This window comes from Centruroides sculpturatus, unplaced genomic scaffold (genome assembly GCF_000671375.1).
Source record: "Centruroides sculpturatus isolate CEXI.00-Female unplaced genomic scaffold, Cexi_2.0 scaffold94, whole genome shotgun sequence".
Classification (NCBI taxonomy): Eukaryota; Metazoa; Arthropoda; class Arachnida; order Scorpiones; family Buthidae; genus Centruroides; species Centruroides sculpturatus.
The window spans coordinates 1,026,298-1,053,037 of NW_019384400.1; the positions used below are offsets into that span (position 1 = coordinate 1,026,298).

The following is a 26,740-nucleotide window of genomic DNA, read 5'->3' on the forward strand; positions in this document are numbered from 1 at the left end:
ATATATATATATTAAAAATTGAAGCCTTCGAGGCCCCAATTAGATGCTCGAAGGCTTGGAAGTAGTAGCAAAGAAAAATCTCAGTCTCTGCCAATCTCTGAAAGACATTCCGCTGGAAGCGATACTATTTTAAATTCCTATCGTAATAACACTTCGTAACGTTTTTAATAGCTCATGACATCTGTCATAGAGCAAAATCGAAGCAGAAAAAAATGTTTAAGGTCAGAATAATTTACGTCTGCCAATCGTCTAACTTGAACGAATGGGTGGTTCTACAAAACTGCACGGCTTTAGTCACTAAAATTAGGGTGTAAATTTAGCATGATTCACTGATTAGTTTGACCTTGTAACACTAAAAATTTATACAGTTTTATGATATGCTTAATATAGTTAAATATAGTAAATCAATCATTACCCTTTTTTTTTCTGCTCCAATTATTGATCGAACACCTGCCTAAAAAATACCTGCCTCTTTATTAAGAAAAGACACACCTGCGTTGGCCTCGGGGTAAAAATAATGTTTTAGTGTTATCCAATTGAATTTTTATGAGAGTTTTAAAATCTTATTAAAATGATATATGTATTTCTGGTAGTATTTATAAATCAGAGCCGCTAATCAAGTAAACAAAAGTATTCAAGGTCGTGGATGAGTCTTATCTGCTGCGATTACTTGTCCTCCATTATCTTCTTACTTAATTTACAACTAACCACATATCAATAATCAACTGCAGGGGGTCTTTAGCGTTGGGACACTACTTCTTATCCTCTCAGTGGGGTAGGGATAACAGACCCCGTGCTGTCTGTAAGATAAATTTGCTGTTAAGGAATTTTTTCGGTTTTTCTCCTATCGTTTAGTAGGGATTTTTAGCGATGACTTTGCATAAATAAGGAAAAAAACCAGGCAGTTACTTTAAGAAAAGAATAGTAATTTTATTGATATAAGCTGTACTTACTATTCAGAATTTATGGTAGGATTAATAAGAAAAAAATTCATATTTTCCTATCTGATTATAGTTATTTTAAATGTTATAGTGATTAATAATAATATAAATTTATTGTTACCGGTGGAAAGTATAGGAACGTACTGAGGTTTTTTCGTAATAACTTATACTATTTAGATTATAATATAAATCTACATAATAAATACACTGTATAAGTGAAAATGTTATTTTAATATGTGATTTTTTTTCGTTTGTTTTTTTCTCTAGCCAATATGAGTCTTGAGACAGTGGTGCGAAAAAATACCATAGGACTGAAAATAATGGGCTTGAATTCTGGCCGCTACCTTTGTTTTAATAAAAGAGGAAAACTCATAGCAAGGGTAAGAATCTCGATCTTTATCAAACAAATTCAAATTCAGAGATACAATTAAAAAAATCTGTTATATATACGTTACTTAACTTGGTCGAACGGTAGATAGTTACTTAGCAGAGTCCATTATTTGTTCTCGGAGTGGGTCGTTTATTATTTGGTCCCACAAAGTCCCGATGTAAGGGTATTGGGCGTGTTTTACCGACCACCCTAGCCGAAACACCATTAACCCTGGCCAGACGTGATCGCTGCCGATGGTTGGCGATTAGAAAAGCCAGCAGACAAACGTGGCGTCGACTTTGACTACCACAGCAATCTGTCAAACAGAGATGTCTTACTTTGCTGTTTACGCCTGAGGAAAGCCCCAAAACCCCATTAAAGAAAAAGATGGTGGACGATAGAAAAGACTATATCACCTACGATCTTTCTAGTCTCTGTAAAATCAATAATACCAATTCACTCTTTCCTAGGATATCTCTTTCTTCCGCTGGCCATTTCCATAAATAATTTCGAAATTTACTATTCCTTCTTGGTAGTGTATTATAGACATTCGAATTCTGTATTAGACTCCATTATTTAAACTATAAACACATTGAAAATATTATGAAAATCTTATATGAAATTCGTCCAAATTATTTTCTTTCTTCTCCTTTAAGCGTATTTAAGAAATAAAAGTAAGGCTAAGTATTTATTTATTTGAATAATAAACAAGATTACAGCGTAGTTCATACTACAACGCAACTTTTCGTTATATTCCAACAGAAATAAAAAAAAAAGATTTCCGTATTTAAAAAATATGAATATTTACGATCCGTCAACTTATGAATAATACAAAACGGACGAAAGAAATCATCTTAATGTAATGTCAGATCAGAAAGTTATTGTTCTAGAAGTTGTAGAACTACCTTAAGAGAGACGTAACAATTTGTCGTACTGTTTGCACAATGACACGTTTGCACGCTAACATCAGTAATCTATAGTGTCCCTACTTCCTGTATAGAAGTTAGATACCTTCCTAATTGGAGTAAAATATAGTAATGTTTGCAGGAGAAAACCATTACGTAGTTCTTAACAGTAGATTGCAACCTTGACTTCCTTGTAATTACGTTGGGAAACTGGATTTTAAAGACCACACCGAGTGATAAGATTATATTTGTGGTCAGTCTTTGTCTGTAGTTGAAAAAATATTGAATATTTTTTTATTTTTACATATATGTGAGTATAAATTAGAAATTTTTCTACGATTTCATAACATCGACTTTTCTTTTGCTATCTTTACAGATATCTTGTTTATGCAATAACTAACCGAAATCTGACCTCGATGAGGCAGTAGATAAAGAAAGGGAGTTCGTAAATCTAATATTCCCCTCTTCCCCCTTACGGCTCCTTTTATCTAACGTTTCATTTCTATTTTTCTTAATCCCTGTGTTGACTTCTAAAAGAAAAAAAAGAAAAAAAAATGGGTTGCCCAAGGCTCTACATAGAAATTGAGGCCTTTTTAACTTCGTCATCACAAAATCTCCTCCATTGTAACCGATCAAAGAGCATCGGGATAATTTTTATCGTCAGCTCAATTAAAAGAAGGAAAGAATTTGTCATTATAAAAAAATAAGCGAGTTTTATTAGTAATCAACACCCAGCCCCTGGCCCCATTTTACCTTGAGGTTGTGGTGTGAGGAGAAGCTGGTCCGTGATCCTATGCTTTTATTTGTAAAATAATAATGATTTTATATAAACGAAACTAACAAAAAGTCCCAGTTGCTACCTTCCATATATCTCTATAAGTTTAACTTAGATTTATCTTTGCAAATATTGACAGTTTCTACTGTTTGGTATTCTGACGTCAGTTGACGTGCCATCTTTCCGTCACGTGAATATAAAAGTGATGTGAAATATTAGACGAATGCGTAATTTATAAACCTAAAGATAAATTATTACCACATTTTATATGGATACGTAATATTTCTAAAGTTAAATAAAGAAATACAGTATTTGGAAAGTCTAAAATTGTCGAGTTGTTATCGATTGTGTCATTGACTCGTCCAGATGATTTTTATATATCGTGTGAGTGACATTGGATGACATCATTAAATATTGATAGTTTTTCTCCTATTAAAATCGATTGATAATGATACTAATAACCCTGTTTAGTTGAGAAAGTATTTTTGGAATTGAAAATTAAATAAATCTTATCGCGAAAGTATTGTTTAAATTTATAATACGATGATATATTGTTGACTAATTTTTATTTTTATTTATTTATTTATAGTTTGTAGGAGAAAACAAAAGGTGTTTATTTAAAGAAGTACTCAGTCCAGACATGTATACCAAATTTCAGTCACTTTATAACTCCGACTGGTTCGTGGGTTTTAATAAAAAAGGCAAACCACTTAAAGGTAAACCAGATCGTCACAAGGGGAAGAGACATTGTTTTTCATTTATCAAAAGAGGATTCTCTTATTTAACCATTCATTCGAATCAACCCGGACCTAAGATGCCAGACGATCCATCGAAACTTTTTGCTAAAGAAACAGAAAAAACTCACGAAAGGAAAGTTACAAAAAGGGACAAGAAACGTCCTTTCAGATAAACTTCTGCATCCCAAGCATCGGGCTGGAACCCGTAGCTCATAAGTGTGCGTGTGTGTGCAGTGCGTGTGCGTGTGCTAATGGAACTACGATATTAAAAATTAATATTGGATACACTACAAGAGTACATTATTTAGATTTAGGGCCATTCGTGGCCTTGTGCATTTATCGAGACCAATGTGGCATGGATGTACAGTACCAGTATATCGAGGCTCTCTTCATAGTGGACTACTTCTTTGTATTGTGTGCAAAACCAAACATTGTTCGCTATTGTTGTTGCCATTATTTTGATCATTTTAATAAAACGGGTCCTTTCAATTATACATTCCTCGCGCACTGATCTTTGTTTGTTTTTTTTTTAAGTCAAGAGAAGCTTGATAAATTTTTTTAAATGGGAACATCTTATACTATATGTATATAAATACATACATACGTATATATATGTATATATATACATACATATATATATATATATATATATATAATATATAGGCACACACTGTAATTATATATGAGTATAATTTAAAAAAACATTTATACAGTAATGGACATTAAAATGGCTTTAGTTCCTTACTCACTTAACTGAATCCATGTGGAATCAGTTAAATTGTAAGAAATGAGATCATAATTCAGGCCAGTCAATCCAAGAAAAATTCTAAGTTCCAACTTGAATTCAAACCTGGATTCCTCAGTATAACAGATTAAAATGTTGATAATTTAACCATCTTGCTGGCTAACTTACACTAACATACGTTTACTGATTTAGCAAACAGAATAAAATAGTTCTACTTGTTTATTTTACATCATTGGTTAAAAAAAATCTCAAGAAGTAGTTTTTTGTCTTCAGAAAATGTAAAGTACAGATTTAAAGAATTTTTCTCGGATTTAACTCTTGACACCGTAAGCACTAAGAGCGTCTTCTTCCATGTTCATTGTAGGTTTAGTCAGGAGGTGAGGGATGAGCACAATATCTGGGACAGACCACACACAAAAAATTCTTGGTACAGTACATCGCTCACCTAAATTCAATTCCAGGTTCCCCACATTACTAAGCTGATGCCTTAACTACCTTGGCCTTCCAGCCATCTAGATTTAAAGAATTAGATTTTATTGTATTTTTATGTTTTCTTCCATCTAATTTAAGATTATGTTATATTTATAGATGGTTAATACAGCTTTTAAATAAACAGATGCAATTATTTCTGAAAATGGATAATTTTTCTCAGATAAAACACTTGATATAATTTTCTAAATAAATTAATTTAAAAAGAATATTATTTATTTTTTTACATAAACTACACTTATTATTTAAGATGTCTACTCAGACTTATTTTATTAACAGTCTTTATTTTTCACCTGTAAAACAGGTGAAAAATAAAGACTGTTTGTTTTCTCTGATAGGCTTTCTTAACTTTTGCTGAACAAAGATGTTGTTATAATAAGTCCTGTTAATAAAATAAGTCGTAGTAGACATTTTAAATACGATTTAATACATTTACTTGAGTGTATTAAAATGGATTAAAATTTTTTTATACAGAAAAAATTAATAAATAAAACTAAAATGTATTTAACTACCTCTTTTTCATTTTGTGGTCCTCTCTCTTTTAACAATATTTTTAATTTTTCCATTACAAATTTTTTCCTCTTCCTCATAAAAGACTTTTCTTTTTCAGGTAATGTTAAACTAAATCTCAAATCTGGTTTCTGACTACCGATAAGACATTCCAATTATATTATGATTACATAAATTGTATTTATTTTTGTACGTATATCAATGCAATACTTACTCAATTACCAGCAATACTTTAATTGTTATCTCTGTTGGCTAAAAAAAGCAAAATTTTATTATTAAAACTATTCATAAAACTATTAATTTTTATTTAAAAAAGCTCTGTTTAAACATTACCTCAATATATGTAAGAGTAAAAGTTTCTTCATTATTAATCTCTAATTCTTTGATATTAATTGTTTGTACACCAAGTTTTTCATCGACAGTATAATTTGAATCCATTAAAATTACTTCTGCGTAGAAAACAACAAATGGAAATTATAATAATATAATTTTATATTTATTAAAATGACATTTTCCAACCATTGTGTTTGTATTATGAATGAAATGAAACATCAATAGAGTTGTAACTTAAGCAAGATCTTGGCTTCTATAGTGTATGCACCTTTAAAAATATCATTCAACTTTCAACATATTACATTACTCTGATACACAAATGATTATTTAATTTCATAGACACATACAATGTGGAAGCCAGCAACAAGCTTTATTTTATTTATGTAAGCTTTAAAGATATACTAAAAGAGTATTGCCAACTAAAACAATGTTGAGAAATGCTCAGATAATAATATGCATTTTTCGTTCTTATAAAAATTTAAATTATAGTATAATTATTAAAGATTTTACCTAAAATATTTTCTCTGCCTGGATCAAGAATGAAATTAAAAGTTTCATTCCATACTGGATTTATGGTATTACTAAACATCTCCGTTCTCTTCTTTCCATTGGGTGTACCCGGAACACGCAATATAATATAAGGATCGGGCGTATCCACTGTATAAAAAATTTATTTTTAAATTAAATAATAAAATGCTACAGTTTAATACATGCATATGTTTATTAGTATAAAAAAGAAAATAATAATAATTAATTTTTATTTTTAAAGGCATACCAATTTTCATAGATTTTCTAGTTGTAAAATTTTATTTTTAATTTTAAGTAATGAAGTCTGTGTGCTGTACTTTGATCAAAATAAAATAAATACACAAAATCAATATCAAATATAGACAAGAAACACAATACAGCAGTATATATAAAAAAGGGCATAAAGGGCATATACAAAAGGAAATTTAAAGAACACATAGCGATCATGAATAGTTTACATAAAAGAAATCTGCTAAACATGTGTGAAGAAATACAAATCACCAAGAGGTGGTATGACATCATCCCTTGATTGTGGTTAGGTCAAGGAGCAGTAAATATGTTGGTCACAAGGTGGTTACACTTTAACACAGCATGAAGTTCACTTTTAAAGACTAACAGCCTATTACGATAGCAGAAAACAGACATAATCTATGTACTGTATCAGTCTGTATCATTTGTATGTATCAGTATGTATCAGTGAAATACGTTCCATATCGTGTTTGCGTATTTTCATTTTTAAGAAGACAGTTGATTCGATACAAAGTAAGATATTACTATTATGTTCAGTTTTATTATCATCATTTTTATGTTTAATCAATTCTGTACTTATACCTAGCTCTTAATAATTTTAGTTACTTACAAGAAGCCATAAAATGCAAGTTGGCCAAGAATTCTTCTAACCCAGAATTATGTATGTAATCAACCAAAATAAGCATAATTAAAGCATAGTTTTGAGTTTTGGATCATTGAAATACCTGTAGCATTCCTATACACCTGCAGGTGCAGGATTACAAAATTCCCAAGAATTTTCTAATTACAATACAGTAGTGTTTATGAAGACACACACACACACTCTCTCTCTCTCTCTCTCTCTCTCTCCAAATCTAAGTAATTTGAAAAGAAATGGAATTAATTCAATTTGATTTTTTTATAGCTGAAGAAGTTTTTAATAAAGAATCAAAAAGATTTTGCTTTTATATTATATTTCTATTCCATTTTCACTGATACACCTTGAAAACTGGATAGATTGTATTTATATTTAACTTTATTTTTATGAAGCAACAACAGGAGTTTATTCTTTAGTGTTAAAACCCTTAAACATAGAAACTGTTGTTCGTTGATCTCAAAAGTGTTATTCATTGTATTATATAAATAAATACTATTACATAGCAAAACCTAAACAGTACTCACTTAAGTCTCCAAATCGTCCCTTTGTGACATTCTTTCCCTCAAGTACAGTAACAGTTAAAACTTGAAATGGTTCTGGATAAACCTTAAAGTTTGAAAAATGATAAAAAGTTCTTTATTAAATTAAAACAGTAAAGATTCTATTTAAAAAATTGTTATGAAAAATACAAACACTAAAAAGCAACTAATTAAACTCTATTAAATTATTTGCCAACTTTTAATTACAAACTAAAACTTTTTAATTAAAAAATACAACTATTTGATGCCGCATTTGCAAAACATTTATAAATATTTATATGAAATCTATATGATGCATGCTCAAGGGAATATTTCCTTTATCTACTGGATTCAAGAATCTTTCTAACTTCTCAGGCTTTTTGTTGATAAGTATGCATTTGACTGTGGTAGTCTGCTATGTTTTTTTTCTTGTCTTCTCTGGCCACCCCAATTCATCAGCTCTTTCCACCCTTTGTCTGGCATTATGCCATTGTATTATGCCATATTTACAATGGCATTATGCCATTGTAATCGTGTCCAGGCCAGCTCTATTGTTTGGTGTTGAAGTAAGGACCCCTGCTGAGGGAAAGTGGTATGGACAACGAGAAAGAAATATCTGAGGAGACTTTGGGTAAAGTCTGGACAAGAATGGAAGCAAGAACTTGGGAGACCAAGATAGACAGACCGTGGAAAATGTCCTCGAGCACAAGTGAGAGTGGCACCGGGTCGAGAGAAACATTTTTTGTGAGGAATTATGATGTCAAGACTCAAAGTGTTCGGCCATCTATTGGCAAGATATTTTTGTATATTTAGTTGCAGAATTTTAGAGATAATTGTAATTTGGTTTTTTTATTTTCATTATTTTAATTTATTTAATTTTTCCTTTGGGAACCTTAGGAAAGTAGTTATAGTAGTCTACAATTGTTGGGACATATGCAAATTCATTTTTACTTTACTGAATTGGCTGGTATCTTGGGGTCTAGTAGTGACTGTTTTGTTGTATTAAAATCATTTTGTTTGCCAAAAGGTGTTTGTGTGTGCCTCTTTTGTCATATCTCCAACACAAGTTCAAAGGTCACTTTGAAACTTAACATGACACAATTAGCTGTAACATTTTCAGTGGCTTTTCTGAGCCTCAGTATGTAGAAATCTTGCTTTACAACATCTTCAGTCTTGATCAATACAAAAACCTTCCTCACTTATTTCTAGCCGTTTATATACGAGTATGAACGTTAAATACGAAACAAAAAAAAAAAAAAAAATAGTTCTAGCTACAAATGCACAGAAGTCTTCAGTCTTAGCAACTGAAAAGTGACCTTTTGAATATGATTCTGCGATACTTTCAATCTGCATGGCTCATGGCACAATACACAGTTCTCTTCCATCTACCAACAAGAACTACCAACATATTTTTTTCAGTCATTGATGCATTCACAAAATTTTGTATGGCTGTACCCTGTGAAATCCACTTCTACCACTGATGCACTAGATAAGTTAAAGCTACAGCAAAATACTTTTGGTAACCCTGCCATAATCATCACTGACAGAGGCAGTGCATTTATGTCAAAAGATTTTGAGAACTATTTTATAGAAGAAAGTATTGAACATGTGAAGATCACTACTGGGATACCATGTGGGAATGGACAGGTAGAAAGAATTCATGGTGTACTCATACCAGTATTAACAAAAAAAACTATTGAAGAGCCCAACTGATGTAGTGTGGTTTGGGGAGATAGCTTGAATGGATGGCTGAGGGATACTTAAGAAGAGGAGACGTTAAGTTTAGGGTCAAAGATGAGAGAAGGATGTGAAGTGCAAGGATGAAGTTGGAGAACATTCTCTGACTTGAGATGTTTGGGTATGAAGTCAGAGAATGTAGTGAAGGGCTGTAATGAAGTTGTAGTTAGACTTAGTGAAAGTTGAAAGCAGTGAATATTTTGTTGGAGTTTCATTGTGTTTATCAACATAACAAAACTCCAACAAAATACTTTAATAAATTATAGTAGAAAAACTTTCCACAGTTATAAAATATAAATAGTAGTGTTGCAACGAATAGTATATTCGGCCAAACTATTCGGCTTGATTAACGCATGTACAAAAATTGGCGCGCAAACCGCATTATGGCAAGGACCCTGCTCTCTATTGGCCCATTGTCACTATGTTCGCCAATCGCATTAATTCTTGACAGTTCAGACAAGAGTGTCATGGCAGTATGTGATAAGTGATGATATCAAATGTGATAACAATGAAATGACCTACACGTGTAAATAACAGAAGAAGAACAGAGAAGAACCGCAAAGTGAAAATGTGAAAATAAACATGAAATTGAGTTGATAACATAATCGAACAAGTCGAGGCAGCTTATTGGCCCAAAATTTGCAGCCGTGAATGCCAAACAATTGTTGTCGTAGACTTCGGAAAGCTAAATGCTTGTAATGAAAGTCACTTAGCGTGCATGGGCGAAAGCCCGGAGTTGTTTGGGCTACCAAGCTGTTTTGAATCTGTGAAATCATAACTGTGACTTATACTGACGTCCTATCTGTCTCTTTTCTCTGTTATCACCAGGCTATAAGTCACGTAATTGTAAAATGGGGAATCTACAACGGAAAAGTGACGAATCAAAAGTATCGTGAGGGTGTATTATGATGTATGCATAGGCATGCGTGGACTAGAGCGATAGAGGAAAGAGAAAGAGCAAAGACGAGTGCTTAAAAAGAAGGATAGGCAGGGTCAGACCCTCAAATGTGTGACGATTCTCGAACGAATAGGTGTGTACGTGTGCTGATCTTTGTAATTATAAATTGTGAATAGAAGTGACTAATATTATGTTCTTTTTTGTTTTGTGCATGTTACAAGTTATAAATAAATATAAACAAACAACACTAACCCAATAACATTAAATCTAAATACCAAAATGATTAATTTATTGTGTTTTTGTTATTTCTTATTCCTGTTTTTAGGTATTCGGTATTTGGCCGAATAGTGATTAAATATTTGGTATTCGGCCGAATAGTGAAAAATAGGCCAAATACCGAATAGTAACCGAATATTCGTTACATCACTAATAAATAGTTATAATTAACATTAATTTCAAGCTACCATTTTGTCTGTGAGTCTACATTTTAGTCAGACTGTCCAGAAATATCATGACCTGTATGTGCCACCATTCTGTATGTATTTGTCTACTATTTCTATAATTGCATCTTGTACACATTCAAAACAAACATTTAAATGCAAGCATAAATGGAGAATGTGGTCTGGCATATCCAGACTCGGACCCAAATTCAGTTCCTCAGACACAAGCAGACATCTTATCTTTCTCCATTTAGTCATTATAATTAATATTTCTATACTCTTATAAATATCTAATTGGTGAAATTACCTTGAATACTTTAAAAAGCAAAAAAGCTACTATATTGTACAATCAGCAAAACTACAAATAAAATATGATTCCTAATTTTCTATTATTATTCATATAAGTTACTGAGATAGAAAGTCTCAAGTCAATTTGAGTTATAACAATCCACTCTCAGAAATTAGGAATTACAATACGGTATTATCAATACTGATGTTACTGGTTTTCAGCCTAAATTTCCAAAATCAAATTATTATTATTATACTAACATTAATACTAGCATTTTGGTATTTTGATAATTTTGGAAAGAAATTGATGTTTTAAAGGGTAAAAATGTAACAATAATACAAATTATTATATACATGATGCCAAAATATAATCAATTTATATTTTTTTAACAATCATCTTTTCACTATCTCGGTTCTGCATTGGCTAAGTGCCAGCGTTTATAGACATTCTCACATGGTTCTTCGCCAATCAGTGCATTTTTCATTTCTTGATGCCAGGCTATCTGTACCATTGCAATAATTATAAGAAACTGTAAGAAATGCAACCTACAAATAATATAGAAATATGTAAAGTTTAACTTTTATTGTCAAACTCACAAACTTTAGTGCATAAATCATGAAAACATAATATATTAGAACATGGTATTGAGTATACGTATGAAGTATACTGTAATTGTAAAAAATGTATTTGTAATTGTAAAAAATGGAATTTGAAGAAAATCAAGAAGTAATGCATCTAATTTGATTTGTCATTTTTTGTAAGGGAAAAGAAGTTAAACTGCAGGAAGATCAATTATCAATATACATACTTGTTATAGAAAGTGGATAATGGTCAGAATCAGAAGTAAAAAAAAATAGTACTACTGTATGTTTAAAATTAAGTGAGTGATTATTTTTTCTATCAACAGTGAAGGTAATTTTTTGCTTACAACATTGACTTGTCTAACAGTTAAAAATGGGCTAATTTCAGTGTATTTTTTGTCTGAAAATCTAAACTATCACTAGAATTTAAATACTGGTTCAATACTAGTATCCTGATATAGAGAGCTTTCTTTACTGAAATACTTGGTACTGATAAAACCCTTCAATATTGTAATCCATACCCAGGGCCAATGACAGAGGGAGTTGGGATTTTCCCCTTTTTTCAGAGAAAACATACACTGATGTGCAAAACTTAAGCCACAATGTAATTTTTAAGCAGACAGCCATGAAATTGTAAAAAAGGACTTGTTGCGATCAGTACAATAAACACACAACTCAGTAGAAAGGCGATTCATATTCAGGAAGATGACATCACAGGCGACATGAGGGCACTTAGAACGTGTGCAGTAAGCATGCAAAGTGCAAGATTACAATAAGAAGGAGGCTTTAATTCCATACTGTATGTGTTCTATTCATTTTTGCACTAGTATGCTTTCTTCATCCTTTAAGTACAAAATTCTGAATTTTGTGTCTCCCAGGCGATTTCTTGCAGAGTTACGGCAAAAAACAATTGTTGGTTAAGTTTTGCACACCAGTGTAGTTGCATTTAGTGTTCCTACACCTATAAATTAATGTTACGTTTACAAATAAAAAAATAAATGCATTTTATTAATATAGAAACATTCTATGTATTTCATTTGTTTAAAAAAATGGCAAAAGAGACCCACTTTACCCCTGACCTAATACAAGCTCTCTATGGCTCTGTCCATATCAGAAATTGATATAGTAAAAATAAAAGAGCTAATAACATTAAATACAATTATAAATAAAATTTCTTTTTTATATTCTAAGTGATCTAATAAATTACTTTAATTTTTTAAGATAAAAATTTGAAATTCAACTTACCGTAAATATCTGGAATGGATCACAGCTGTAAAAAAAATTAAAATTAATTTTAAATTGATTTTATTGGGTTGCAATTTGAAAAAATTGTAGTTCATTCTTAAATTATTTCTACAGAATTATAACAATAAAAAAAAAATACTTTAAATTCACGAATGGTCACATTAGGTTTCACTATACAAATAAACACACTTATATATTGATATATTGACTTTTATTAGTACTTTTTAGAACAAAATTTTGTTATTTTATTCTCAATATTACATTATCTAAATAATTTTTACATAAATATTAAATAACACAACAGTGCTGTACCGAAAAGTTTGGTGCACAAGGCAAACTTCATACCTGGCACCTCTGATTCAATGTTAATTACAGATAATTTTACAGGCTCATTTTGGCACCTCCAAGATTGGTGGGAGGTTGCTGAAGGGAAGAGAAAAGGGGGAAGTCAATTAAACTCAAATCAAGGTGAATGAAGAATAAAGGATGGTATTTGAATGATTATGGACATACTGAAGCAAAGTACCTTCACAAATGAAATATGTTTATTGTGAAAAACTGAAGGCTTACATAGTAGTATAATGTGAACTCCTTCTCAGGTGATGATCTAAAAATCTAAAGATGTTATTGTTGGTCAGGGTATCTCGACGAATCGGCAGCCTTGGGGCAATGTCGTGGACAAGTCTGGAGATAAAACAGGCGACGGTTGGTTAGAGGGTGGATAACAATGAAGGCAGTAGAGTGAAAACTGGGACAAGGGCATTTTGGAGACCACAATGACTCAAGCACAGAGAAATAAGAGTGAACAGAACCAACTCACAAAGTTGGGAGAGAAAAATCTGCCTTTATCCTTAAAATTCAAGGTTTTTAAAAAGAATTTTATACCCAAGTTTCATCTTTCAATCGGTCCCTACTCTTTCCCATCGTCTCTTGATAACTTATTTTCTTATCTCCAAATAAAATTAGACTAGATTGAGTCATGAGAAAGGCCAATCTTCAGGATTCACCTGACACCATATCATAATTCTGAAGCAAAGGATGTTGATCAAATTTTGAAACCTTAGTTTGTATTTTAGACAATAATGTTGTCTCTCCTGCCATCCAAGAATTTTAATGTGATATTTTCCTTCGTTAAAAATGTCCTATTTTCCCAAATTTTCTGTTCTACAAGCATCAAAGTTTGAATTCTCCAGTCTGACATTAATTAATATTGTAATATGTGCTTGAGTCTTAGTTGGAATTTGGAAAGTTGGAAACTATTATTTTAAAGTTTCCTATCAAAATTCTTATTACACTGTAAATTTGTAGTTGTGGGCCAGAGATTGCTTACCACTATCTTAGATTAATGTGCTCATATTCCAAGTTCACATTGAATATATGTTCTTTCTACATGTTTTTTTTTTCTTTGATGGCATTTTTAATTTATACTTGAAATCTTTAAATATAAATCATTTATCATCTCTGAATTGTGAATTATCTCTTTGTTAATTCAGATCATCTGGATAAAGTTTTACTGTTATTCAAATCATCTGGACGCATGCAAAATTCATGCTGCAAAATACTTAATTATTGTTTTAATAAATTTTCTGTTTTATGTGACAATATATTGTTAAGGCAAAAACGTAGGCAATAAATTTAAATCATTAGCGTATCTTAAATTATAATCGCATATAATATGAACAAGTTGGTCTTAAGCGTTATCTTAAGATTAAGGGTAAAGTAAAGGTTAAGATAAAGAATAGCTTATATAAAAAAATAAAAAAAAATACATTAGATTAGAGTTAATGAGTTTTTAATTAAATTTTAATTATCTTTTTATGCCATAAATGTTACACAAAATTAATTCTGCTACATTTAGAAGCATCAGTCAATAAATTTTAGTAGTTAAACCATAATTTATAAATCTTTTTTTACAGATCATTATGTAGATATGTACAGTACAAGTACAGTATTAAATTTTTATAATAATCTTCTTGTCTAACTTGAATAAAAGGAAAACCAAACAAGAAAAATGTTAATAGAGTAGAATCCATTTTTGAGTATAATACATGTATTGTAATCACTTTTAAGCTCTCCATTTAATGTAATCAGTCGATTATTAAAATCAACTGATAGTATTAAAAGGGCCAGTTGCACGAGTTACCATTAAACTATGGAATAACTGCCTGCAGTATAAATTTGAACCTTCCACTAATATAAAGAATAAGTTAAGAATAAGTGAGATAAGTAAATAAGATTAAATAGAAACTGGTTTTATTGACTGATATTAAAAGGATAATTAAAATAATTAACAATATGTGACGAAGATTTATTTATTATAGTTGTTATTATTAATTAATAATATTTCATCTAGTGTTATTTGCCTGTTGTTTTTCTCAATCTTTAACAACAAGTAATGCATAATTGAAGTAAGAAATGCCAAAATGATTAACTTTTAATGTTTAAGCACTACTTAATCCTTCGTTTAGCTTCTTGTTTGGACAATATTGTTCAAACAAGAAGCTAAACGAAGGATTAAGTATACAGCAACATAAGAGAGAGGCGATCTGCAAAGAGGAGGATCCCTCTCAGGAGGACTTTCTATGAAAAACTGGTCCTTATTTAAGTGTTACAAACATTCAGATATACAAGCGCTAAGATGGCTTTTTCTTTTCTGCTACACTTATTAGCCATCTTAGCACTCGTATATTTGAACATAAGACTAGACAAGAAGCATATCGCATGTTACAAATATGTAAAAAAACCCAGAAAACTCCATGTGCCAGCCATTGGCAAGACAAACCCACAACCAACTATCAGTGTTCAGTGGTTTTATCCACACAGCTACTGGTGGGCAATGCTTATGACTGATAATAATAACTGACAATGATTGTATGTTATCAACCCTAAATTATAGCTGATAGCAAAAAAAAAGGCAGCTTAAAAAAGGTATATTTATCTGAAAACAACAATAACTATAATTGAAACTCTAATTACAATAAGTAAAGTTTTTTAAGTGTTGTATAAATTATATGTTTTGAGTCTTATTAATTCTAATAACATTAGATAACTGATAACAATATCCGTAATTAAAATAAGTGGATTTTATTGTATAACTGTTTTTTTTTTTTTATTCCTAAAAATACTTCACTCGAGTTATTCGTCATTCTTTATTTGCTCCACCGATCATGTTTAAAAGATAATATTTTTGTACAAAAATAATTAACTCATTTTATAATTTTTTTCTATAATAAAACAATGTCAAATTTATAAATTTTGCAATTTAAATCAAAATATATAAATACAAATAACGGTAAAAATAATTATGTGACTACTACGTAACGTAAGAACATAATAACGCAATATAACATATTGCCATGTAATTTTAATATTTCTTAACGTATATATTGGGTAACCGTTTTAAAATCAAAACAATATTGTGAAGTATAATGAAGTATTAATTAATAAAGAAACTTAATATATTAATTATTTTTCCACTTTATGATTTTACTAATTAACGTGATAGTAGTACAAATTATTTTTCATGATAAAAATAACATTTTTTCTAAATAATAGAAAATGATTTCTTAATTATAAAAACAATTCAGATAATTAAATAATGGAGTATTATTCTTCTCATATTTACATTAAATATATTGATTCATGTACTTTAGATACTATATATCTATAAATAATAATCTAAAGTATATAAATGAATCAATAGCATATTTCAATTTATATGATATACTTAATTTAATCAGAATAATCAATGATAAAAAAATTCATTTGAATTACCGATACGGTTGTTAGGAAAAATATCTTATATATACATCTTCCATTTTTAAATGCCAATTCTCCTGAAAATAAGCAAAATGAAGGGAATAAGCAGAGTGAAAGAGAAAAGCTTAAACAATAGCTAAGAAATGTCAGTCAATGCTTCCAGTTTCCTGGAAAGCATTGGCATATAAAAATGAATGGCATATACAGGATTAGTCAAAAGGATGTTGACAAGTTAACATTTTATTTTAAATAAACTGCATGGAATTTTTCTACAGAATTTTGTGAAGGATTTAATGTGTTTGTTCTACTAATATCTGTCATTTTGCAAGAATAGCACATCATAGAAGTTAATGCTTAGATTGATGAAAATATGTTGTGAAAATATGGAATTAAGTTTATGAATTTGATTACCAAACTGATATGTACCAGGTTACATGTGAGATTTGAATTGAAAACTGATTTTTTTTTACTTTTACTAGTTAAAATATTTCGTCGCAGAAACTAATGCATCTGTGAAATGCTGTCTTAGTATGGTTTTGCGATTAGAGCACATTGTTCAAAATAGAGGAGGACATACTGAACAGTTTTAGTGCTATATATTCAACATTTATATGTGCACGCATATTCAATATTTCTGTGCGCTCTGGCACCACCTATCGACAGATTTTTGTACTATTTTTCTTTTTATTTAAGAAATTTCAAGCGCATCATTAAATTATTTGTAGTCCAAATTTTGTCTCATTTTGAGCAGTAGAACGCATTCCAGAGCTCTCTAAAGTGGGAAACTTATTTCTCGCTAACCCTGTAGAACGAAAATGTTAGTAATAATAAAATAATGGTACAGATTTAGTATTTCGTAACAGAATTTTTGGTGTTTTGTGTGTTATTTGAAGTTCTCGTATTTGACACATTCAGCAAACAGCAGTGCTGCAACTGGCTAAACTAGTCTTACACGATTTAACGCCATCAGCACTTTCTCGAAGCAGTCTTCCATTGTTCAAAGCAGATGTTTATTCAACTGCATTAAACCGCTTTAATACAACACATTTTTCCTGTCTGTCATGCTTAAAAATGAATGAAAATGTAAATTTAAAAATTCACCAAACATATCTTTAATATAATCATAAGTGTTGGAAGAACAAAAGAGAATTACAAATACAGAAAGATACCTGAGTTATAAATCATTACTAGGGTACTTGTCAGTTAAGGAACTGAACACATTGTGAAAAGTGCAGTTGTGTACGATAGCCACAAAGGTGATAATGTAATATAATTAAGACAGTACATAATTAAAACAAAAATTGATTTAATAAAAAATGATAACACAATGCAAAAAAGAAAAAGAATTCAGATGCCAACTCTAGGGCATTTGCCCAACTTTGCCCAAGAAAACAAAAAAAGACCGACATGTGGACTCGCACGACAAAACAAAAGATTCCCATGTCTTACAATTTTGCTGAATGGGCATGACTATGTACTACAAAAATTTCTTACAACTAACTTAAAACTATAGAGATGAAATGGAAAATTAAATTAGACAAGAAAAGGGAAAAGAAAGGGGTACCTGTACTTGGCTGATTCCTCTTTTTAAGGAGAGGATTACTTTCAATGATTCTCACTGAAATTTTCTTGTTCATTCTTTTAGGGAGGTTAAAGTATCCTCTTATGGGAATCAAAGGAGAATGTCTTTATCAATGATTAACTGAATTCTCAGGATTCTTGTTGCACAAAGCCTTCAAGAAATTCTTAAGATCCTTGCTATGCTCAGAATCAAACTCTCCTTGTTACTGTCTCCCCCAATCTGAAAACAGTTACCTCTCCCCTTTAGGCCCTTAGGCATTTTTTCTTCCCATGAGACAGTTCAGAACATCAATCATCAATGAAGTGAAGTGGAAATGAGGACAAGAGAAGATTCCAGAAATGGGAAAAGACAAGAATTGAGAACAGAAGCTACAAACTAAAATATATTAACTTAAAATTATGGTGTACAGCCACAACATCTAGTCAACCTTACAGTGCTGCAATGTAATGTTAAGCTAAAGTAGTACATACTTTGTTTTCCAAATGCACCCATTACATGAAACACCTTCAATTAATTGTGGAAGCAGTAGTATCTGTTAATTGTAATACATAAAGATACTGACATATCATTATTTCAGTCACGATAAAAAAAGAAAAAGAGTAATGATTTTTATGATATCCTTTAAAGTTATGTTTTTCAAATTTCGCAACAGCCAGATTTTTATTTTCCACTCCTTCAATACAATTTGAATTAAATTTCCTATTTTTTAATTATGTTTTACGATTGTTTAAACTATCTACTAAATAAACATTTATATACACATTTTCCAATGAAACTACTAAAAACCTGTTATTTCATGTATTAAATGCAAATAAAGATAAACCTACAAACTGCTTTATACATGGGCTGCTGGTGCTTACAATGTATCTGATATACATCTAAATTGTTAATTAACATATTCAAAAAAATTAAAAATTCCATTATTTTAGATTTTGTCCATCTTGAGCAGCACTCTGCCCACTGTGCTACAACCAAAAGTGGTTATTTAAAAAATTATTTTTGGGTCCAAACAATTAGTTGATCTCATTAACGGCATGGTGTAAACGTTATAAATACAGTAATACTATTATGGGCAATATATAAACTCTATATAAACATGAATAAATATAAGAGTTATTGTTACTTCAACTTGGGACAAAAAATCAACCTCCTGAAGAGCTGCTCAACCAGGATTATTACTCTAAACTCGAATTTATAGCAAAGTAAATAAATAAAAATTAACAATTAAGATCAAGCCACATAAACATGGATGATGAGGGACAGGGCTTGACATATCTAAAACATAGAGCCCAAGAAAAATTCCTGAGGTTGTTCTGACCTACTGATCTAGGATCCAGATTCAATTTTGAGTCCTAAGAGCAGTAAGTTAATGTCATCTTAACCTGCCTCAGATGTATAGCTATCCAATAATCCACACATTCAGTAATGTTTTTTTTAATAGAGTCTGCATATTATAGATAGGGACCTTATAATTGTAATTTCCTATTTTAAATTTTGAGTTAATAGACTTTCATAATAAGTTTATCATTATAAAATTCTGTTTAGGATTAATAACAAAAGATTTTATAAAGTAATAGAGCTTAATAAAACATTTTAGCTAGAAAATTACTGCATAATATAATGCATAAAAGCTTTATATGTTTAATATATTTTATAATTTGTGTATAATTTAATATAAACTTAAATAGAAATATTGTAAAAAAAGGACAGTATGAAAAAGTACAGCCCAAGAGAAATCATAATCATAATAAATTTCAATCACCTTGAATGTGAAAAATCATTACTTTATGTATTTATTGCATATTATAAAATATAAAGAAATTTTTATGATTCATTAATGCTTAAAATAAAGATAGACACAATTGATAAAATGAATAAACTTAATCTTGGTAATAATGCATTGCAAGTTATCCCAATCCTATTGATTTACCTGGAAATTAAATACTTTTTTATATAGTATATGAAAAGATCTGATTATGATAAAGAAAAACAATTAAATATTTTATTTCATTACGAAATATAATATATATATATGCGAATAAAATTAAATATGAAAATAACAAGGTTTTCAAAATTTAGTTAAACAGGACCAAATTAGATTGTTAAAAATATAAGATTGAATGCTACAGAAATTAATAATTTTCCTTTAAATATTTGTATATAATTGAATTTTTTAATACTTCATCAATTTTTATAATAATTCATTTCATTTACTGGCAGTATTTGTTGGATTTTGTTTGATGGATACAATTAGAAAATTATGTAGTAAAAACTATAAAAATTACAAGTTATAAGCATTGTTTTTAGTAATAAAAAAATTTATTTTATATAATATATTTGGGCATTTAATGAAATAATACTCAAAAACTTATATATGTATAATATTCCACATAATTAGTAGGATTAAGAAGCATCAAAATTGTGTTTTTATTGAAAAACAAGCTGCATATATCCAATGTTGCTTGGGCTTTTAAAATAGTGGAGACTGGCGAAATTGAATTTGGAGAGGGTAATAAAAACAATGGTCTTGACAACTAAAATGTATATTTATTGAGTTGAGAATTTACATTAAAACTTTGATTTTATATTAAAAAAAAATATTAATAAAATATTAAAACAAAATAAAATAAAAATTTTATGAAATAAACCTATAATATTTTTAAAAACTTAAACGTTTAAATGATTTTGAATTACATTTTTATTTAAATTTATACCTCAAAATTTATTCTGAAATTTATTTACTTCTAATATAATGTATTTTTGGCGTTTTTGAAATTATTTTTTAGTTGAAATATGAATTATAAAAGCATTTAATAAAATTTCACAGAGTAAAACTTGTTTTTTATGCTATTAGATTATTCTTTTAATTACACCAAGCCCTAAGGCATATGGCATGTAGCAATCCACACACATGAAAATCCTAAAAGTACAATGAAAATAGAACATCACACTAAAACAATAAAAACTAGTAATTTATGTTATACAAAACTCTTCCACAACAATTTATATTTTATGATAGAAAACTGTTCAACTAGACTTAAAGATATTTGATATCTATCAAAAAGAACATTTGTAGAAAGCCACACAAAATAATGTGAATGCAACTACTATTCTGATGAGTATAGAGATCAGCATGAGAACAGAAAAAAATCAAATTGAATAAACCCACTAAAGCTTTTATATGCTAAAAATTGATTAAATAATATAACATTTTTTTGTAATTGTGATAGACCTAACCTATATCTAACTTCATCAACAGAACTGGTAAAAAGGCAAATGGCAAAATCTATTTAACAATGAGTATACTCTAGCCACAGCTTTATAGACACTTTCTAAGTTGGACGTGGCATCAGATTACTATCCATAATCCATTACAGATTGTAAAAATGAACACTACAAATACCTAACATACCGGTATGTTAGGTATGTTTTCTCGCCGGTATGTTAGGTATTTGTAGTGTTCATTTTTATCTAATAATAACCAGTTAAGTAGCAGTTGTCAGATTGTAAATTTGTAAATACAGGCATCATAAAACTGAACTGTTAGAGATTTTTCAGTGCTGCCATAAAATTCCAGGGCATATAGCCAGACCGTCAAGTGTTTATTTTCTCAACTCGAAGTTGAGTTAACATCAAATCCTTTACACGCAATAATTATTCATTGCAGGGGAGAAGAGACACTATAACAGAAGAAGTTTCTCAAATTTTCATGGCACATACTGGTAATCGTTATCTTCTCCTGGTCATCTCATCAATTGGAGTCAACATATACCTACTCCTGCCCCCCACTGCATTTATTGTCCTTCCAGGCAATAACAGGAGATGGTACATTCTACAAGCTTATAAACAAAGGCTTCGTAACCGACAATTTAATTTTATACACGGAAATGATGAGCGATTGTCACAGGCCTTTTACAAACTTGTCTGTGTGTTTTGTAAATATTAACTTTTGATGAAAAGTTGTGCCAAAATCAGTCATTTCATTGACGTAATTTAAACATTATTGTTGATTTTAAAATTGTATAAATAAAGATTACGAAAAAAGGAAAAAAATATGACTGATGTATTATTGATGTTTACAATTTTCTAATTTACAGAGTATTTATTAATGAGGTCATCTTTAAGTTGTTTTGGATTATTATTGCAAATTTTAATGTCATCAGCATATATAATTATTTTACAGGATATAAGTGCTAAAGCTTGATCTACATACAAATAAAAAAAAAAGCAAAATCTTTATGTAATAAGATAAATTTTACAATTAATTAAAGTATACAGAGTGATTTGAAATAGTATATTCAAATAATTTCAATAATGGTTGAAATTATTTAAAGAATCAGCCCATGAAATTTTTTGCATCTATTTTGAATCACCCTGTATTTAAGACAATATTTTATATTATTCTATAAAATCTGTTCAGCATCTTTGGCATCCTGCTAAGATTGTTAGTTATTCCATTATGAGTAAATAAGTCAAATTAAGAAAGAACTATGGTTCCAGGAACACTTTTTCATATGATATTCTGCTGTAAAGTTTTTCTTAAAACCTTTCAAACATATTCTAAACATGGTTCTAATTTTTCTTAGAAAGATTCCTCTCAACTGTTCCTAGTAAAAATCTGTTAATCACTTATAATATATTTATCAAATGGTTTCATTTTGTTAGAATGCAACCACACATCTTAAATAAATAATAGTGCGTTGTGTTGGAAAAACAACTCATATCAAATAAGTATTTTTATTCCCTCTTGTAGGAAATATCACTCATTTTAAATACTGTTTTAAGACGCTGTTCCAATAATTTTAGATTTTAAATTTTTATCAACTTTCAGAAGTCATCTTACACTTACTTCCTCCTGTAGTGTAAGATCTAACTTAAAACTGATCACTTATAAAATATAAATTAATGTGAATAAAAAATTCTGTAATTTCACAATAAAAAATATATTGTACTTACCAAACTGGACCATAAATTTCATCAGTCATTATAGAATATTTTATCTGAAAATAATTATTGTTCCTATGTAATCAAAATTTATTTTGTAAAAAGTCACATAAATTTGAGAAAATACTCGTTTTAAAACATGACATCATTTATTTCATTTATTACTTTAAAAAAATCACTATAAAGTAAATAAACATTAAGAAATAAATTTAATTTAAACTATATTTTATATTAAATTAAATATTTATTTCATTGCTTCATTGGAATTTACGTCATTTACTTACTTGTAGTTTCTATTTGCGAATACTCTTTTTTTCCATAACCGATCTTCGGGACACTCGATTTTAACACTTTACATTACAAAACAGTAATTTTTGACTGTTTCGTAACGTGTAAGATGAGTTATGGGAATCTGAACGCTTTTGGAAATAGAAACTACAATAAATGTCATAAACTTCAATAAAACAATGAAATAATTATTTGGTTTAGAAGTGGAGTTTATAGTTAATATATATTAATTCTAAAATTCTTTTAACTTCTGTAATTGTACACTAGTTTTATTATTTAATTAACTGCAATGTCAAATATTTTACAATCAATTTTCTATTAAATCTAATTAAAAAAAAAAAATGAACTTGTAGGATGAGATTTGGAGTGTGGCAAATTCAAAAAATCTTAAGAAATTTTGTCACCAGATAAGATTCTTTGATTATTATATTAAAAGTCATCTAAAATAATATTTAAACGCCGACACTTCTTGCTATATTAATTAACTCAAAACCTGCATTCGTAATAAATACCCTGCGCCTATTTTCCTTCAACGGCATAAGACGAGACACAAATAGACATTTAATTTAAAGGTACAGATGACTAATATAACCGTTTTTGTTAGTGTCTTAGCAATTGCTTAAACTATGGAGTTATTTATATAATGTATATTTTATTGCTCTGATTATTTGTATTGGAGTTTATATATTTTACTATGTATATACATTTATAGTTTATTTGTTTTTTTAGTTATATTTGTGTTTTTTGGTAATTTGTCGACTTTTTATTTTTGTTTTTACTTACCACCTGCTATTATACAATTTTAAATTTTAAATCTGTAATTTATAATTAGAACACTTTTGAATTGAACATCAGTTATAGAAAATGTTCTAATTAAGTCATTATCCCGAGGAAGGCCTATTAAAGAGGCTAAAAATATGTCTGCTCAATTAAATAAAGTATTGATATGTGAGTTGTTAACATATTTTCTAGTTTTGGTTTTATACTTTAATATGAATAATCAATATGCTGTAAAATTANAACTTTTTCCGCATTATCAACACACACGTCTACATTCTTCCTCTTACGATTTTCGGATTTATTGGTACTTGTTTTCGGGCTAAAGGTATAACTCCTGGCTCTCTCCAAATTGAAACACTCCTAGAAAACTTACTCGTATGCTGAACGAACAGGTGGAAACTTTCTCCTGGTTTTATCCTTTTGCTCACATCAGTCTCATCGATTTCGACAACTTTTCCGGGTCCGCAAATTTTCATTCTGGCTAATTAGTCTACGAAACCATCATAATGTGTAGTATGAAATTCGCCCAGTCAACAGCTGTTCGACTACTCACGCCCACAGCCAAACAGATAGAATGTACTGTACGTCGAGCGTTATGTAAATTAGATGCGAAATAAACGAAAAAATAGTTCCACAAATTTACGTTTAAATATTGCTAAAACTAACGAACTGTTCATCTTGCATTTAATCCGGCACCGGCTCTGGAAGACCCGAGATCGAATCTATAACGTCGAAAAAGCTAAGAACTTTTTGTACCGTCCCAAATATGTTGAATCCTGTTCGTCAATACCCAGCCACCCCCCATTGTGGACTTGGCCGAATTCATGATATATTCATCATGAATTCGGTTATTCGGTCATCATGAATGATTAAAAAGCTCTCTTAGTACGTACAGTACGTAGCGAAGAGTGAAGAATAAAACACAAATATTGTGACATCATAACAATTCCGGGCTGCAATTTTTAATCATATTTTTAATTTATTTAATTTAAAATCTATGCTCTCCATTTCAAATTAGTAATGTCTTGCCCCTGTACATCATGCTTTTCCTTTAACAATACAGAGCATATATGGAAAGATTAGAGGCAGCAGGTCCCTAATCTTTCCATAAATGGTCCTGGCTATCATCTATCTAATTCCATTCTGGAAATTAGGAAAGGACAGACAGAAGATGAGAATTTATAGGTCTACAAATTTTTCAAATTGCAGCCCAATAAACTGTCTTTTACAATGGATAATTTTCTATTTTGATTGTGATCCCAACTTATAACTAGTGTTTTATTTTATAGTGAATTATTTAAAATAAAATATTGCAGATAAGTGCATTCTTGCAGAATTTTATACTGGTGGAAAAAAATTTTAAATGATTTATACCATTAATTCCACAAACTATGTGCAAATATATATGACACAAAAATCCAATTATACACACAGAGATCAAGAACAGTTTGATGTATCCATCAACTTTCAGAAGTCATCTTACACTTACTTCCTCCTGTAGTGTAAGATCTAACTTAAAACTGATCACTTATAAAATATAAATTAATGTGAATAAAAAATTCTGTAATTTCACAATAAAAAATATATTGTACTTACCAAACTGGACCATAAATTTCATCAGTCATTATAGAATATTTTATCTGAAAATAATTATTGTTCCTATGTAATCAAAATTTATTTTGTAAAAAGTCACATAAATTTGAGAAAATACTCGTTTTAAAACATGACATCATTTATTTCATTTATTACTTTAAAAAAATCACTATAAAGTAAATAAACATTAAGAAATAAATTTAATTTAAACTATATTTTATATTAAATTAAATATTTATTTCATTGCTTCATTGGAATTTACATCATTTACTTACTTGTAGTTTCTATTTGCGAATACTCTTTTTTTCCGTAACCGATCTTCGGGACACTCGATTTTAACACTTTACATTACAAAACAGTAATTTTTTACTGTTTTGTAACGTGTAAGATGAGTTATGGGAATCTGAACGCTTTTGGAAATAGAAACTACAATAAATGTCATAAACTTCAATAAAACAATGAAATAATTATTTGGTTTAGAAGTGGAGTTTATAGTTAATATATATTAATTCTAAAATTCTTTTAACTTCTGTAATTGTACACTAGTTTTATTATTTAATTAACTGCAATGTCAAATATTTTACAATCAATTTTCTATTAAATCTAATTAAAAAAAAAAAATGAACTTGTAGGATGAGATTTGGAGTGTGGCAAATTCAAAAAATCTTAAGAAATTTTGTCACCAGATAAGATTCTTTGATTATTATATTAAAAGTCATCTAAAATAATATTTAAACGCCGACACTTCTTGCTATATTAATTAACTCAAAACCTGCATTCGTAATAAATACCCTGCGCCTATTTTCCTTCAACGGCATAAGACGAGACACAAATAGACATTTAATTTAAAGGTACAGATGACTAATA

At 29.5% G+C, this 26,740-nt stretch overlaps 2 protein-coding genes across 6 annotated transcripts in view; one reads left to right on the forward strand and one right to left on the reverse strand.

The window, feature by feature from the left end:
* The window catches only part of LOC111618634 (cytosolic phospholipase A2-like), a 60,631-nt gene that overhangs the window by 27,148 nt on the left and 6,743 nt on the right, over positions 1 to 26,740 (reverse strand). For 2 of the 5 annotated variants that reach the window (XM_023360193.1, XM_023360191.1), the window contains 7 exons: positions 23,225 to 23,268; positions 12,928 to 12,952; positions 7,744 to 7,825; positions 6,316 to 6,462; positions 5,806 to 5,921; positions 5,687 to 5,724; positions 5,475 to 5,607 (listed from right to left, as the gene is read on the reverse strand). In XM_023360193.1, the coding sequence (XP_023215961.1) occupies positions 5,475 to 5,607; positions 5,687 to 5,724; positions 5,806 to 5,921; positions 6,316 to 6,462; positions 7,744 to 7,825; positions 12,928 to 12,952; positions 23,225 to 23,253 (570 nt within the window). In that variant the 5' untranslated portion in view covers positions 23,254 to 23,268. Of the gene's footprint in view, positions 1 to 5,474; positions 5,608 to 5,686; positions 5,725 to 5,805; positions 5,922 to 6,315; positions 6,463 to 7,743; positions 7,826 to 12,927; positions 12,953 to 16,701; positions 16,764 to 23,224; positions 23,269 to 23,496; positions 23,716 to 25,876; positions 25,921 to 26,740 lie in introns of those variants that run through there. The other 3 variants (XM_023360196.1, XM_023360194.1, XM_023360192.1) reach the window with 3 other exon arrangements.
* Positions 1,206 to 4,222, forward strand: LOC111618636 (fibroblast growth factor 8-like). Its single transcript, XM_023360198.1, has 2 exons — positions 1,206 to 1,321; positions 3,581 to 4,222. Exons 1-2 carry the CDS (start codon positions 1,214 to 1,216, stop codon positions 3,899 to 3,901), a joined length of 429 nt encoding a protein of 142 aa, XP_023215966.1. The 5' UTR covers positions 1,206 to 1,213; the 3' UTR covers positions 3,902 to 4,222.

Coding starts and splice junctions, on each gene's coding strand:
- LOC111618636 (XM_023360198.1), top strand. CDS start 1,214: ATGAGTCTTGAGACAGTGGTGCGAAAAAATACCATAGGACTGAAAATA. Junction 1,322..3,580: donor GAGGAAAACTCATAGCAAGG/GTAAGAATCTCG, acceptor ATTTATTTATAG/TTTGTAGGAGAAAACAAAAG.